The sequence below is a fragment of the Natator depressus genome, chromosome 1 (assembly GCF_965152275.1).
Source record: "Natator depressus isolate rNatDep1 chromosome 1, rNatDep2.hap1, whole genome shotgun sequence".
In the NCBI taxonomy this organism is placed as follows: Eukaryota; Metazoa; Chordata; order Testudines; family Cheloniidae; genus Natator; species Natator depressus.
The window spans coordinates 221,901,806-221,918,127 of NC_134234.1; the positions used below are offsets into that span (position 1 = coordinate 221,901,806).

The 16,322-nt window shown below is 40.8% G+C and overlaps 1 protein-coding gene across 1 annotated transcript in view; it reads right to left on the reverse strand.

The window, feature by feature from the left end:
• Positions 1-16,322, reverse strand: part of BORCS5 (BLOC-1 related complex subunit 5) — a 126,406-nt gene that overhangs the window by 23,504 nt on the left and 86,580 nt on the right. The window contains exon 3 of the mRNA XM_074936293.1: positions 12,321-12,478. Within this exon, the coding sequence (XP_074792394.1) occupies positions 12,321-12,478 (158 nt within the window). The remainder of the gene's footprint in view (positions 1-12,320; positions 12,479-16,322) is intronic.

A 16,322-nucleotide genomic window follows, 5' to 3' on the forward strand; every position in this document is an offset into this window, starting at 1 on the left:
GGACACTCAATTACAGACCTAAAAGTCGCAATTATTCAACAAAAAAACTTCAAAAACAGACTCCAAAGAGAAACTGCAGAACTGGAATTAATTTGCAAACTGGACACCATTAAATTAGACTTGAATAAAGACTGGAAGTGGATGAGTCATTACACTAACTAAAAACTATTTCCCCTTGCTAATTTTCCCCCTTACTCACACCTTCTTGTCAACTGTTTGAAATGGGCCGTCCTGATTATCACTACAAACGTTTTTTTTCTCCTGCTGCTAATAGCCCACCTTACTCGATTAGTCTCGTTAGAGTTGGTATTGCAACCCGCATTTTTTCGTGTGCTCTGTGTGTATATATCTTCCTACTCTATTTTCCACTGCATGCATTTGATGAAGTGGGCTTTAGCCCATGAAAGCTTATGCTCAAATAAATTTGTTAATCTCTAAGGAGCCACAAGTATGCCTCATTCTTTTTGCTGATACACACTAACACAGCTACCACTCTGAAACCTGTCAGATTTTAAGTGTGTCTGATACACACAGGCTGATGAAATTTAATTTTTGGTGTCCCCATAAAACCTTTGTTCTGAACCCGTAAGTCTCTACAGAAGGAGATAAAAACAGGCTGGGACTTTCTGTAATAATGCCAGGAGAAAAACTAATCAGTTTTAGACAGTTAGACCAGTGCTAACTTATACAACTCTGCTTTCAACTAAGCAAATAGTAACAAAACATGACCTCTAATTACAAAATATAGCTTCCAATTGCCCTACTTCCTGATCTTACAATGATGTCTATAAGTCTCAGATCTTCTTTTCCAGCACATCAGAACAACTAGTTATTTCAACTAAGTGGATTTTTATGCAAGTTGTTCTATCTGTACAAGAATCTTTGAAGCTTTGATTTTAAGAGAGAACCAAGACCATTACTGAGACATTTCTCATGAAGATCATTGTTTTCATTTTGAAGTGAAAAGGTGTTTATGTAAAATACCCTGTCAAAGTGAACATCATTAAGTTTGCAGGCTGCAGATTCAATTATTATTCTTCAGAGTCTCACCGCCCTGGAGCCGACAGCTGTTCTTTTTACTTTCCATGAGGCCTAAAAAAGTCTGCTATAACTTTTCAAATAGAGATGCTAACCTTTGCCACTCTTAGAAAGGGTCAGATGTACTGCAAGTCAGGAACAGATAAGAGGGAAGTGCGAGGATGTCACATAGCTCAAGTGAACAAGCTCTCTATCTCTGCTTCTTACCCCTTTTGAGAACAGAGTTAACATGTTTCCTAAAAAACTAAGAGATAGGAGGAGAATGAGAAATGAGTTGTTTAAATTACTGGGTATCAAGTTTGAGGGATGGAACCTCTGAACTGGTCACTTTGTCCAGTCCCTCCTTTTTCCATTCTCAGGTAAAGTCCTCTTGGGGAAAAAAAACAAACAAAAAGCTCACCCACCTTCATTTCCAGAAGATTAGCCTTTTACGATTTTATGTCTATCCTCCCTCCACTCCAGGGCTTAAGTACTTCAGCAATTTTTTCCTACGAGGCTGCATTTCCGCTATGGCACAAGCGTCTTTTGACTTCAGGAAGGCCTAGTAGAAAGCTGGGGCATCCTAATCTACTCCCAAGCAACCTATTTTGTGGCCACAAACAGAGGATTATGATATCATGCAAAGAAGGGGAGTAAGAGCATATGACCACTTAAGACTCAAAGATCCTGGCTAAGATTTCAAAAGGGACTAGTTACTTTGGAGGCATCAATTTTTGTGGACTGAATTGATAAACCTTAAAAAGACCACTTTCAGAAAGTGATGCACAGTCCCTTCCTCCCACCCTGAAAGTCAGGCTCCTTTAAGGTATCTGAAGCGGAGTTCAAAAAAACTGATGCACCCAAAGTTACTAGTCACTTTGAAGATTGAAGCTAAGAGAAAGCAGAGGACCTTTTGTTTAAAAGTAAAATAGTCAATCTTCAACTTGTGCCTAGCCTAGCAGTGGGTAGGTAACATGCAGGGTGAAATTCTATGGCCTGTGTTACCCAGAGGATGGCCACTGCCACATCCCCAGAATACTGGACATTCAGGTACTTCTAAGTCTGCGTGACCCCTGCATGGTGCATGCTAGGTCACGTCATGTGGAAGACGTCATTTTGAAGAGCATGCCACTCTGCCACCACCAGCATGACAGTGCAGATCAGGAAACTGAGGCCTCATGGTATGATTTTCTAAGGTGTGGCTCATCAACTTTAACAGCCATTAGGGTTGCTCAGCAACTCTGAAAATCAGACCATTAGTAAATCCCACAAGGCTAGAGAGAGAGAGAGAGAGAGAGAGCGCCAGTAACAGAGTTGGAAATATCTCCAGACTAATTCTCAGCTATAGACAGGAATGTAAAAGAAGACAATTAAGCTCTTTTTTCCTAGTGTGTGTATATATGCACTAAAAAAGTGTGTTTTTATCATGGGATAGCTAACACACTGGAAAATTCTAGGATACACAGGACAAGTTGTCATTTTACCTCAGTTTAGCAGGTCAAAGTGAAATACAGATTTCAGCCTGAAGTATCCCAAAAGCTCTGTGTACACAAAGGTAACTTAACCCACCACAGAAATACAGCTCTCTCTGGGGTGAAGCCCCTGGGGATGAATGGGGGGGGGGGAGTGTCACCTAGACTTGTTAAATAAAGGTTAACTATAACTTGTCCTGTGTACACTATGATTTTACCATTTGCTAACTATTGTCTTAAAAATATACTTTTCCCCCTAGTGTAGACATTACAAAGAAACCCACTTTTTCCCATATTGTCAGCACTCAAGCTTCTGCAAACCAGCTTCCAGTTTGTTTGCACAGCATGGCCACAGAAATCAACTGTGTAATAATTAATCCAACAAGCTGCCAGTTTTCATCCTACACGATATTGCAATCCACTAAAGGACAGATATACCACCCAGACAAACCTACACAAGTCATTTTGGTGGGAAATTGACAGGTGATATCAAGTGCCATAACACAGAATTAAAGTTCCACAATCTGACACACAAAAATCTAAGTTGTTCTTTCTGCAATTTTTCAGTCAGAAGAAAAAGGTGTATTAATTGCACAGTTTGGCAGTCATGTAACAAGCAATGGTGACCTAACAATATTGCAAACAATATTGTGACAGATGGCGATTCATACCTGTGTCAAATAATTCATGTCTGACACAGAGTGAAAAATAATTTTAACTGGGAATTAATTTAAAGGAGTCAGGGCTCAAATTTCTAGATTAGGAGAACTGTCCTGGTTTTAAAACATGATAGCTAACAGGCTTTTAAACAGGACATTGAACTTAATGTAGTCCAAGGAAAGTTGGGTTTAAAAACCATGTTAAGATGTTTTTATTCAAGGATTGTTTGTTGTGCAAAGTCTTGTTTAAAATCACATTGCTTAAATCATCTTAGGACATTTTTTAAATGTTAACTATTTTCCTAGGCCTTGTCTACAAACAGAAGTCGAACTGGTTGAAGTTAAACTGATTTTATTAAATCAATACAAGAGGCTGAACCAAATTAAGCTAAACCCTGAATAAACCAGGTTTAAGCCAAAGTAAAAGCATCCAAAAAGACTTGCATTGGTTTACAAAACAGTTTTCAGTTAAACTGGTACAACTTCTGCACCGTAGACAAGCCCCTAGGCCTTGTCTACACACAACAGTTGTGCCACTTCACTATACTGGTTTAGTTTAAAGCAGTACAACCCTCCCTAGTGTGGATGCAATTACACCAGAATAAAGGTGCCTTTACAGGAATAAGCTCTACCAGTATAAGGCTTGCTCTACACTACAAACTTTGATCAACCTAAGTCAACTTGTGTAGACCCAGTTATGAATGTGTCTGCACTAAAATTTGTCTCCTGCCAACACATGAATCCCATTACAGTGATGCAATAAAGCCACCACCTTGATGCAGAGTCACAAATCGACCTCCTTAGGTCAGCACCATGCAAGTGAAAACACCGCATTAGTTGTGTTGACCCTAAGAGTCCTCCAGAAGCTCTCCCACTATGCCCCTGACCTCGTGACAATGGCTGCTCCAGTAACAATTTTGAACTCCACTACCCAGAGGTCACAGAGACCAGAAGACCACCCACCTGTTTTTGAAATGCCTTTTACTGATTGCCTACCTTGGTAAGCACACCTACCAGCTCACTTCAGCTGTGTGCATCTAACTATGCCAGCTCCACATAGAGAGAACATGCTACTAGACAAGTTCCTGCGTGGAGCAGGAAAGTAATCTTCGATCTCCATAATCTATGGGGAGAAGAGGCTGTGCAAGCACAACTATGAAACAGACAGAGAAACACTGACATCTAATTGTGTGTCTGTCTCTTTTAATCAGTAGCCTCTGGTATGGTGACCTTGAGAGATTCTCCTTTCATGACTTCTAAACATCTGACTCCTATCAGGAAGAGAAAGAAGCAGACTAAGGGAGTATATGTTTGGTGAGCTCTACTAGGCCTCAGCTCATGAGCACAATGAGTAGAGTGGCCATGTGACTTGACCTTGGAGGAGGCTTGAGAATTAAGGGATCGGTTGTTCCACGATTACTGTTTACTTCAAATTTGAATGTGAGGATTTAAATTATGGTTCATGTTGGCACGCTGTTTTTATCTTATATATTTGTTTTCATTTTACCTTTGTTGCCCTGTTTCTTTGTATACAAAGTTCTATTTCTGGAAACTCAAATTATCTTTATCAGTTTACACCACACATTGAGGAATTCATTGCGGGGGCCAATAACTCACCCAGATTTCCTAGTTTGTACCATACATTACAGAATTTACAGCAGCAGGCAATAACAGGCACATGAACAGTTTCATAACATATTCATCAGAAAACATTTAAATGTGCCTAACGATTAAAATTGTCATTTAAGGCCTCCTTGAGCTGTACAGCTCCATGATAGGTTCTTTTAATAGTCCTTGTATGTGGTTGTTCAAATTCAGCAGACAGTCACTCCACCTCACTCCTCCACCCTGGCAGTAGCTTTTCACTTCCCCTCACAGATACTGTGGAACATACAACATGCAGCAATAACGATGGGGCTATTTCCCACACTGAGATCCAATCCTCTGAACAGATAGCACCAACATCCTTTCAGTTTACCAAAAGCACAATTCCAGTCATTCTGCACTTGCTAAACCAGTAGTTGAATCTTTCCTTGGTGCTGCTGAGGTGGCCAATTACAGCTACCTGAGCCAGGGAAACAAGGGGTAGGCTGGATCCCACAGAATCACTAACTGGCATTTCAACTTCGCCAATGATAATACACCAGCCGAGAAGATGTGTCCATGCTTGCAAAGTCCTGTGTTCTTAAAGATGCAGATGTCATGCACATTCCCTCACCAGCCCACACTGATAACAGTAACATATCTCCAGCAATACAGGGTTTGCAAAACCACAGGAAAGTATGCCTTTCTGTTGATATTCTCAATGGCAAGGTGGGCTGGTGCCAGAATAGGGATATGCATGCCATCTATCATGCAGTTTGGAAGCCCCTAATTCAGTCAATATTTCCTGCATTTCACAGAGAGTCACAATCCTGTATAGCAGGAGGCAAGAGCCTTACACTCTTGGATAAAAATAGCCTTTACTGTGGATTTTCCAAAGCCAAACTGATTACCCATTGACTGGTAGCAATACGGCAGCGTCACAAGTATTCAGAGCATAATCCCTCCTTGCTTCTCCACTACCAGTGTAGCTGTCATTCTGGTGTGCATGTGCTAGAGGGGTTGGGTGAGCTCAGCACACAGATCCTGGAACGTAGTCTTTTGCATTCAAAAGTGTTGCAGCCGCTGCTTGTTATCCCATACCCCCGTTACCATGCAATCCCACCCATCAGTGCTCGTTTTTTCTGGGACAGAAGCAGTGGTGTGGAGCTGTTCCATGAATACCAGCAACAGCCTCGCCCTTTTTTTTTTTTTTTTTTGCTGTGTCCATCAGCATCCAGTTATTGTGCTGCAACATCTCTGCATCTTCCTCATCACACACACACACACACACAGTTCTGCAAATAAAGGGCAATCACGTGTCCGGTATCAGCAACACTCATGAGAATTATGCTGAACTATGGAGGGTGCACACTTCTGCCAGAAAGATGGCAGAGACTGAAAAGCATAATGCAGGACTGTGGGAGGTTGTATTTTTTTAAAATGGCACAAAATTATAGGATGGGATAAGCATTATTGGATGGAGAAAGTGGCATGGTGGGAACTTGATCCCTAGCTCTCAGAGATCCATGGGCAAATGGATGATATCCCATAAAGCACTACAAAAATGTCCCACAAGGCACTGAGCTGGATGGCAGTTCAGGGCCCACTGGGATCCCTATCCATGGTGCAATGTATTTTACACCAACGCAGCCACTCATGCATACACACAACACCAACCAAACATCCAAGTGTGCAGATGCTCAAGCAATATACAATAGTTGGTGGCTGTACACCGAGGTAACTTGTGTCAGCAAAAGTCTATAGTATAAAGTTGGCCTAAGGGATCTTTATACTGATATAACTACGTACACAATAGCGGTCTTACATGGTTTAACTAGGGTTATGTCTTCATTGCCAAAAAAGGAAGGGTTTTTTGTTTTGTTTTTTAGGTTTTTGTTTGTTTTTTTACAGTAAGATAGCTAACATGTTAGCTATCTCACTCTAAAATCCCAGTGAAGACAAGTTGCAGGTGATTTTTACTGTGCTGTTATTAGGTGAGGTCAACAACACATCCCCAACCTGTGGTTGACCTTTCCTAGTTACATCACAGTTTTTTTAAAAAAAAATCCACCTTGCCTTGCCTTCACTAGGATTTTACAGCAAGATAGCCAATATGCATTAATTCTTCTTCTCATGTGGCATCTCCATTACTAGAAGTTCACAAACTTGGTATCACATTCTGTACAATCCTCTGCTAATCTCCTTTGTGGATGGAGAAGTCATTTTGATCCCACCGGGATACCACATCATTCATCCAAGTTCTTCTTTTTCTGTCTCATTTTCTGCCATCAACTTTCTCCTCCTGTTCCCTTAAACACGCATCACCCACTGAACCTCTTAAAATGTGTCCTGCAAATCAAATCTCTTTTCATAAGATCTCTAACAAGTGTTAGATTTCCAATAACCTCAGATAGTTTTTCGTTAGTTATGTGGCCTACTCATGATATTTTTGAATTCTTCTATAAAACCATAATTCAAAAATTGTAGTTTCTTTATTATACATTATTTGAATGTCCATGTTTCACAGCTGTCATAAATATAAACAGAAGGGTAACCACCTTTCTGTATACAGTGCTATAAAATCCCTCCTGGCCAGAGGCAACATCCTGTTACCTGTAAAGGGTTAAGAAGTTCAACTAACCTGGCTGGCACCTGACCCAAAGGACCAATAGGGGACAAGATACTTTCAAATCTTGTGGGGGCGGGGGGGGCGAGAAGGCTTTTGTTTGTGCTCTTTGTTTACGTGGTTGTTCTCTCTTGGGACTGAGAGAGGCCAGACAGAAATCCATCTTTCCCAACCCATCCTAATCCAAGTCTCCACTATTGCAACCAGAATAGGTAAACCAGGCAAGGCGGATTAGTTTATCTTTTGTTTTATGTGAATTTTCCATGTGTTAAGAGGGAGGTTTATTCCTGTTTTCTGTAACTTTAAGGTTTTGCCCAGAAGGGGATCCTCTGTGTTTTGAATCTGAATACCCTGTAAAGTATTTTCCATCCTGATTTTACAGAGATGATTTTTACCTTTCTTTTTCTTTAATAAAATCCTTCTTTTAAGAACCTGACAGATTTTTCCATTGTTCCAAGATCCAGGGGTTTGGGTCTTTTTTGATTTTTGTAACCAATTGGTTAGGATATTATTCTCAAGCCTCCCCAGGAAAGGGGGTGTGTAGGGCTTGGGGGATATTTTGGGGGGGAAGACGTCTCCAAGTGATCTCTTTCCCTGTTTTTTGTTTAAAACACTTGGTGGTGGCAGCATACTGTTCAAGGATAAGGCGAAGTTTGTACCTTGGGGAAGTTTTTAACCTAAGCTAGTAAGAATAAGCTTAGGGGGTCTTTCATGCGGATCCCCACATTTGTACCTAGAGTTCAGAGTGGGGAAGGAACCCTGACAACAGCTATAATTTAAACACAGATCAAATGTAAGTTTTTAGGAAAAGTGACAAATCTGAAGACTAAATTCTGACTCAGATGTTTATTCTTCCACAATGTCCCTTTTGCTCTTGATATTATGGTGTTGCTTTCAGTTTTTGATCTTCCATCTTCTGTAATGATGCTTCCTAAGTGGTAGTAATTTCTCACTTGATGTACATTTGTGTCACTCACGGGAATCTTGCATGTTTTTCCAGGCTCCTCACACAGTAGCATAGTTTTTAACTTGACCCATTCAACTCTAGACCACATTCATATATAAATCTCTGCTAACTTCAAAACCAACAAACATTCTTTTGAATCAGCCAACTTCACTGTCATCTGCACAGCGAATGTTATTCACCATTTTTCCATTCACCTTAATACCATCTTCTGTTTCTTCAATTAATTTCAAACACTCGCTACAAAAGTTGAACAAAATCCGTTAGTGGTAGATTCTGTCAAATGCTTTAGGGAAGTCAATGAAACACACGTATGCTATTTTCCCCATTTCAAATGATCTTTCTAGTATGAGCTTTAAGTTCATGAAGTCATTTATTATGGCTTTCCATGTTTGAAGCTGTATTGCTGTTCGTGTATTTCATTATCAATCTTTTCTTTTATACAATCTTGAACAACTCGCAAGAGTCTCTTAGAGACATGTGACACGAGGCTGATTGTTCTGTATTCTTTACAATCCATCACACTGTTCTTTTTTGGGATTTGAATACAAAGAGAGATTGTAAAATCTTCCGGCTATTCTGTCTCAAACATTCTTCATTACCTCTGACAGGGCTTTAAAGCCTTCATCCCCTATTCTTTCGAACAATTCACATGACAAGCTATGCTTTTCCATTCAGAAGTCCTTTTATTGATGCTATGATTTCTTCACCCATTTTTGGTGGGCTTACTTGACTGGTCTCTAGTTGAGGTTTTTCACAATATAATTCCTTGATATATTCTCCCCATCTCTCCTTCTTGTCTTTAGGGTCTGTCAAATAGTGTCCACTTTTGTCCTTAAGGGACATATTGATTACTTTTCTTCTGTAATCAAAGACACTTATCTTTTGATATATCTCACTTTATTTGATCAATTTCTGTGGATTTCTCATTCAACCATTTAGACTTTGATAAAGAATAAATGCAGATTAGCATTTTAGTCAGTCTCTGGTGTTTCTCTTTTTCTGATGTCAATCTTTGTGCTTTTACTTTCCTTCTTTCACCCATCAGAGCAAAAATTTCATCTGTTATCCAAGGGTTTTTCTTAGCTAGTAACTTCTTTCCTACATGTTTATCTGCATTAATTATCTTGCTGTAAAAAACACTGTTTCAGCTATGCAAACAGCCTATTTTGATAAAAACAATTACACCCATGTTGGTACAAAAACTGTACATAGACCAAGGCCTCGATACAGCCTAAGTCAACACTGTCCCTCAGAGACAAGTCACGTCCAAAATGATGCTAGCTAAGCTAAAGCACAAGCAGACAGATAGCTGTGGCAGGGGTGGTGGTGGTACTCTGTGTGTGTCCATAATTGAAAGCTAGAACACATTGAGACAGGGTATGGGTTTGAAGTGCAGCAGCCATTCCTGACCAACTCCATGCGTGAACAGCCTTATTCAGGAACAAGAGCACCATGTTCCTGTTTAGCTTAACTCACTGAAACAACTGTGCATGTAGACAAGCCCTAATTTCGTTTGAGATAATAACAGCTGTTTGTGGAAGGCAAGACAGAAAGTGATTGATGAATATTCTCCTTTTGATGCTTCTTCTTACATTTGAGCAGATACCCTTAAAATGGCCATGTAACCCTTTGTATGTCTGAGAGATGGGTATTTTAAAATGATTCTCTTTTTACTTAAGACCATTTTGTGTCAGATGATGAGTTTTTGAGGAACTGTAAATTCACTGCCCTACTTTGTCAAAAGAAACATCCTCTCGCAAAACTCAGGAGCAAAAAGCACTTGCCATGGTGCACTTAGTCAAGGTGACACCAAAAAAGGGACCTGACTATGGTCATGTGGTCAATAAGGCCTGAGGAAAGGTGGCTGGCCCTGAGAGGTAGCACAAATAGAGGACTGAAGGTTACAAGCATTTGAGGAAAGTTAAGGAGGTATTGTCAAACAAACAACACTTCTGTCAGAAGCAGTTTACCTACTTTAAAACAAACAACAACTAAAAATTACCAGTATGGAGAAGAGAGAGTGTATTCCCCCTAGCTTGCAAACATTGTGCTTTTTGCTGTATGCTATATATTCTCTTTCACCATTTCCTCTCTATAGTCAGTTAGGCCTAGTCTATACCGCAAAACTGAACTACCGATGACAGTGGGTGGGGCTCATCTTGCTTTGTCCTAGTCTATATTTGTATCTAAGTCATATTTAGCCCCAGTTCAACTATACCAATTGCTGGCACTCACTGTCAACAATGGGTCAGTTTAATACTGTACAGGGCCCATGTCTTGCTTCCCATGTTATTTAAATTGAGGGACTTCCTCTGTACCCACCTCCTCTCCAAAGCAGATATACAGCAACAGGAGAGGGGGGAAAACAAAAAGTAACAGGAAAGTAAGTTGTAAAACCACACAGATTGGCAGAGGGACTCAGGGTCCTGAAACTACTTAAGCGTTATGACAAAAATAGAAGTGACTGGTCAGCTGCCCACATTACAGGCTGTCCATATCTTCAGGTTGTACTAGAGAAGACCATAATAAAGAGGCTAGTGAGAGCTGCGCGTTCCAGTACTGAACCAAGACCAGAGCACTATATTTTTACAAACTAAGGTATTATGAATCAAATGAAAGCATCATAATCATTAAGTCGAGTGGTAGCCATGCCACCTACCCCGCATAAAATAAACCCATCTACAGAAAGTGAAACTGCATCAGAAGCCAGTTGTACAGTCTACCAGTCCTTCAAATTAGTTTGACACTGGCCCTTGCATTCTAATGGCCAAAATAATAACAAACTATTTGAATTAATGCACTGTACTGTCATTAAATTGGCAATTTAAATAAATTCTGGATTTATGTGATCTGAGTCACCAACATCTGCAAGTACCTTTACATCTTGCATAATAGCTGGCTTTATATCTTCACTCACCAAAGTAGAAAAAGGGATTTTTTTTTATACGGCTCCCATGGTATTTTGGACTCAGCACATCATGAAAACACAGCAGTTCTCCAAAACAGCCCATGAATCACATTTATTATCCAGTTCATATTGTGGGGTTTCTTAATCTTGAGCCAACAGAACAGCAACAAAACAAGGTTACTGTTTATGGGGAGCCGGTACGAATTAACCACCTGCTCATCAAACTCTCCACCCTGTTGACATTAAGTGCATTTGGTCTTGGTGACACCACTTACTCTTGTCAAAAGCAACATTCTCAAGTGTGTTCCACTATGCTTTGGGCTGGGTTATCCACCATGGATATGGTTATTGACAGACATGCTGTTCTAAGAGCTCTCTCTCCCTTGCACTGTACCTTAACTTCTGAAATCTGTATGGTCTTATGACCATTGACAACACTGTAAGTATGCATATCAGAATAATCCAGTTGCAAGCTTCAAGGTGTATGCTGCTTGCATCAGGAATTAATTTCCTTCCCATGTGTGCCATTGCTTAACTGACCAGGTGAGTGATTCTCAAACATTGGCTTAGTGGTAACCCATGCTCCATGAAGCCTTTTTTGCTGGTCTCCACATTGAATCACTTTGAGAATTAACCAACTGCGGTTAACAGGCACTGGGAGAGAAGGAGGGTCCACAAGAGATTCTCTCACAAAATGGCACGCAGTAAAAACAAGAAAAGTTTGAGAATCATACTGGGCAAGTGCATTAGAAGTGCAGGTCAGCATACATTTGCCTGAAACATCAGGAACTGGACACTACATGAGGCAGGATACTGGTCCAATGATCTAATCTCATATGGCAAACCTTTCACCAGTAAGGTTTAGGGTGCCCATTGCTCAAGCCAAGAGGATACTCAATCACGCACAAATACACACACACACACACACTTCCCTTTAAAGTTTCCCTTTGAAAGAAGAACCTAAGGGATTACTGCAAATGACTTAAGGTGATCTATAGCAAGCACTGCTATAGCTGTTGAGCTAGTCCTGGTTCAACCCCAGCTATCTCCCTCTTTGACAGAAGCATGCACCTATTGTACAGCATACCTCTTTGATTCGTTTCACTAGAGCATTCTGATCAAAGGCAACAGCTTCTGCACACTGATGAAGGTGATCTTGGTATCGGAGGCACAGCTGTAACACTTGCTGAGAGTCCAGCTTCTCCAATTTGCTGTTTGTAGGGGAAGTCTGCCCACTGAGCAGTCCTAGAAGAGATGGGAAGTAATGGAATTAATCCGACTGCTTAAACAGCAACTAACACACAACTGAACTATGAAAGATCAGCAGTGGAACAAACCTGCCAAAAGAAATAATGCAGTATGTAAATAATGCAGTAGACAGAAGTGCTAAAACAGGTACCTCTAACCATACCCAGCAAGGACCCCTGACGCAACTGAAACGCATTCTAAGTGCGGCAGCACAACTTCAGAAAACGTGATTTGCTGGTGGTGGGTCACCTAGGAATTTAAATCCCCTTCCTTCCTCCTCATCCAATTTCCCACCTTTAATAATTCCCCCAACATTTTCAAATTGTGGAAGGGGAGGAAAGATGGTAAGCTTTGAAACGTTCCCAAAAGGTCATCAGATTCGGGCTATTTTGGACCAAAAAGACAGTACTGCCAACCACAAGAGTTCCCACGTCACGAGTCAGGCCTCCACAAAGAAAAGAATGAGTTGAAATCTTCTTTAAAAAAAGGAGGGAGGGGCCTGTATTTTTTGTTTGCTTTCTGCTTTTGAGACTCCAGAATGCTACTGAGTCACGTTTTCAAGCTTTCCTACACAATCCTGAGGACCAGAAATTCACTGTTTTCTTTAAATGAAGTTGAGATTCTCACCTAATCACATGACTCCAGGGACTGAGACTCATGATAAAAATGCGAGTTGGTAACACTGGGAAAGCAACTTCCAGAGTTGTGGGGCCCTCACAGAGAATGCTCTTCTAAGCAATCCCATATTATTTGTATCAAAAGGAGTCGAACTTGAGACCCTCTTCTGGTTTCCACTGTGGCAGTTTGATATAAAACTTTTTTTTTTAAGTTATAAGGAAGAAATGATACTAGTACTACTAAGCTCCTCCTTGAACTACTTCCTACTGTTTTGTTCTAGTTTTCCCACTGGTTTAGTTAAACTTTTTCCTTGTTCAGGCTGAGCACCGTCTGAACCTTCTAGCACTAGAGCTGCGATAGGCAAATACCACAAAAAGTTTTCCAATAATATCTGTCAGAGCTGCTAAATAAATTTAGTTTGACTGCATTTGCATCCCTTTTGTGCTCATTGCCTGTGAATATTCACAGGCATTCTAGTTTACTGGCAGGAATATCCACTGAAAAAAACCAAACAAACACAGAAGGCAGATTTCAAATTGATAATTGTGAATATTTTAATCAGAAACTGCTCCTAAGAGTCCACCCAGCCAGGAAATTGAAACAATGCTATATGACCAATAGCTGGATTTTCAAATATCAAATACTTGTCAGAAAATGGTTTATGACCAAGCTACAGATCAAGAATCAACTTGTTTGACAAATAAACTTGAGAAAAAAATACATCTGGTTACAGATCAATCACAATCAGAAATAAAAGCATTTATTCTACTAAATTTGCCATCAGGTATTTAATTAGCTCAATTTAGCAGCATCTATTAGAGAAAAAGTTCCACAACAGAGGTTCCCTCAACAGAGTCTAGTTTCTCTCCTCCCAAAATCATGCTTCCCTCACCACACTGCCTGTCAGAATTCATCCTTTTATCCCAACTTTGTGCCCAATACAGTTGCCTGGGTTGATAAAAACTAAACGTTTGTCACTGAAACCGTATTAACACTGTGAGTAATGGTCTTTGTCATTTACTTTCTGAAAGACAAACCAACCTCAGGTGAAATCCTGGTTCCACTGAATTTAATGGAAAAACTCCCATAGACTTCAGTGGGGCAAAGAGGATTTAACCCTTGATTCTCGAACAGTAAAGCTCATGCATAACTTTAATCTCACTGAAGCAGATGGGATTCCTTATGTGTGTGACTTCAAGCATTTTTAGGGTTTTGCTGGATCTGTTTAACTCCAAACTTCTCAAAAGTAATGAGCGCAAGCATCTCATGATACAGAACTAGGATAAAGTCTGACTAGCACGGTCAGCTTGTGTCTTACTGGATGTTCACACAGTCACAACATAGTATTCCCCATCCTAGATCAGACCACTGGTCATTGAGGTGCCATCCTGCTCTTGGAAGCAGCCAAAAACCCTATGCCCCTGGCCAATTAATTTCATTTACATTTATTACTACTCACTCACCAACCTCCAACCAGCAGAGGAGAAGCTACATGTCATTTAGGATATTGAAGTTTAACCTTAAAGTTTTGTGTAGATATTTGGGGAACTCTTCAAGCTGTTTGGTGGAATTTGCAAAGATAGGTAGGATAAAGATTGCAACATCGGTAATATGTTCCTTTATGGCTCTTAAGCTTATAGACATAAAATCTTGTACCGTTCCGTACTGTGAAAAGCAATTAAAAGACACTTAAAATATAAGAAAGAGCCTGTAACTCACTACCCAGGATATCATGGGCTGAAGTGAAAGTGGAGGAATGTTAACTGTTCAAATAGAGTTTTATTTATTAAAACAATACATCATAGAATCATAGTGTTAGAAGGGACTGCAAGGGTCATCTAGTCTACCCCCAAGTGTGTTTCATCACTGGTTGAAATACAATCCAGCACCAATTTATGAGGTAGCAATAAAAAACAAGTAGTGTAAATCAGTTCAAGAAGAGCTGGATGCTATTTTTTGAGGAGGTGGGGATGGAATTCAGCGCCTCTCTAGGATTTCTATACTCAGGTTGATGATGTGTGCCATTATAAGTAAATTTAACTCACATGGAAATCTTCCATCCATCTGAAAAACAACCAGAGTTAGTACTAACAGGCTGAAACGGGTACGTGATGTTCTCTGTTGGACTCCGAGTTTCCATAAGCTATAAAATGATCAGTTATTTATTGTTTTTAAAAACTTTCTGACTACTGTTATGGAATTTGTGCTATGAATATTAATGTTTCATTAATTCACTGCATTTTCAGCAAGTCATTAACTTCTAAATTGCTTCAAGAGAGCAGATTATGTTCACAGTAAGCCACCTTAATTCTTCATGGAAGAGACCGTAAACACTCTGGGTTTACAAGGGTTTTGCATGGGTGAAGGAGGAATACTGGAAGTTCCAAGGCCAAGATTTTCCAGAAGTGACTAGTGATTTGAGTGTCCAATTTGAGACATCTTAATTTTCAAAGGGGAGGGATGCTCTGAACTTTCTAAAAGGCAAGCCTCTTTTAAGGTCTCTCTTAAATCTCTAGTTACTTTTTAAAGGCCTGGCCATAAGCGTTTGCCATAAGGCTTCCAAGTAGGGAAGCTCTTAAGTTTTAATACAGCTTGGGCCCCAGGAGATAGGATGTTTGGCACATAAGGTGCTGCAGCTTGTCCTGAAAGACAGGTAGGGGTGAGGCATATGGAAAGTGCATCATGACTAAGGCTACGATTTAGTCATGGAATCCGTGACTTCCAGCAACCTGCATGACTTCAGCCTGCGGCAGTCAGGAGCTGCAGGGTCCCCCGCCACCTCACAGCTCCTGGCCACTGCGACTGGCGGGGGGACCCCCGCAGCTCCCGGCAGCCGTGAGCAGCGGGGACACCACACAGAGCACCCGGCTGCCGTGGCTGGACCTCCGGAGCTGTCGGCAGCAGTGGTGCGCTGCAGCCCCCAGCTGCTGCAGTTGGCCCTGGAGCTCCAACACCCAACTCGTGGTGGGGGCCCCAGAGCTCCAAGCCGCCACGCAGCTGCCCCGCTGCAGGTGGTGTGGGGACCCGCAGATCCCCATTTTGTCAGATATTTCTAGTAAAAGTCAGGGACAGGTCACGGCTTCCGTGCATTTTTCCTTACTGCCCGTGACCTGCTTGTGATTTTTACTAAAAATATCTGTGACAAAATCTTAGCATTAGTCATGACTAACTGGAAAGAAAGGGGGAAGTGGGTTACAGAGAAGCAAGGAGCAAAACACTGGTG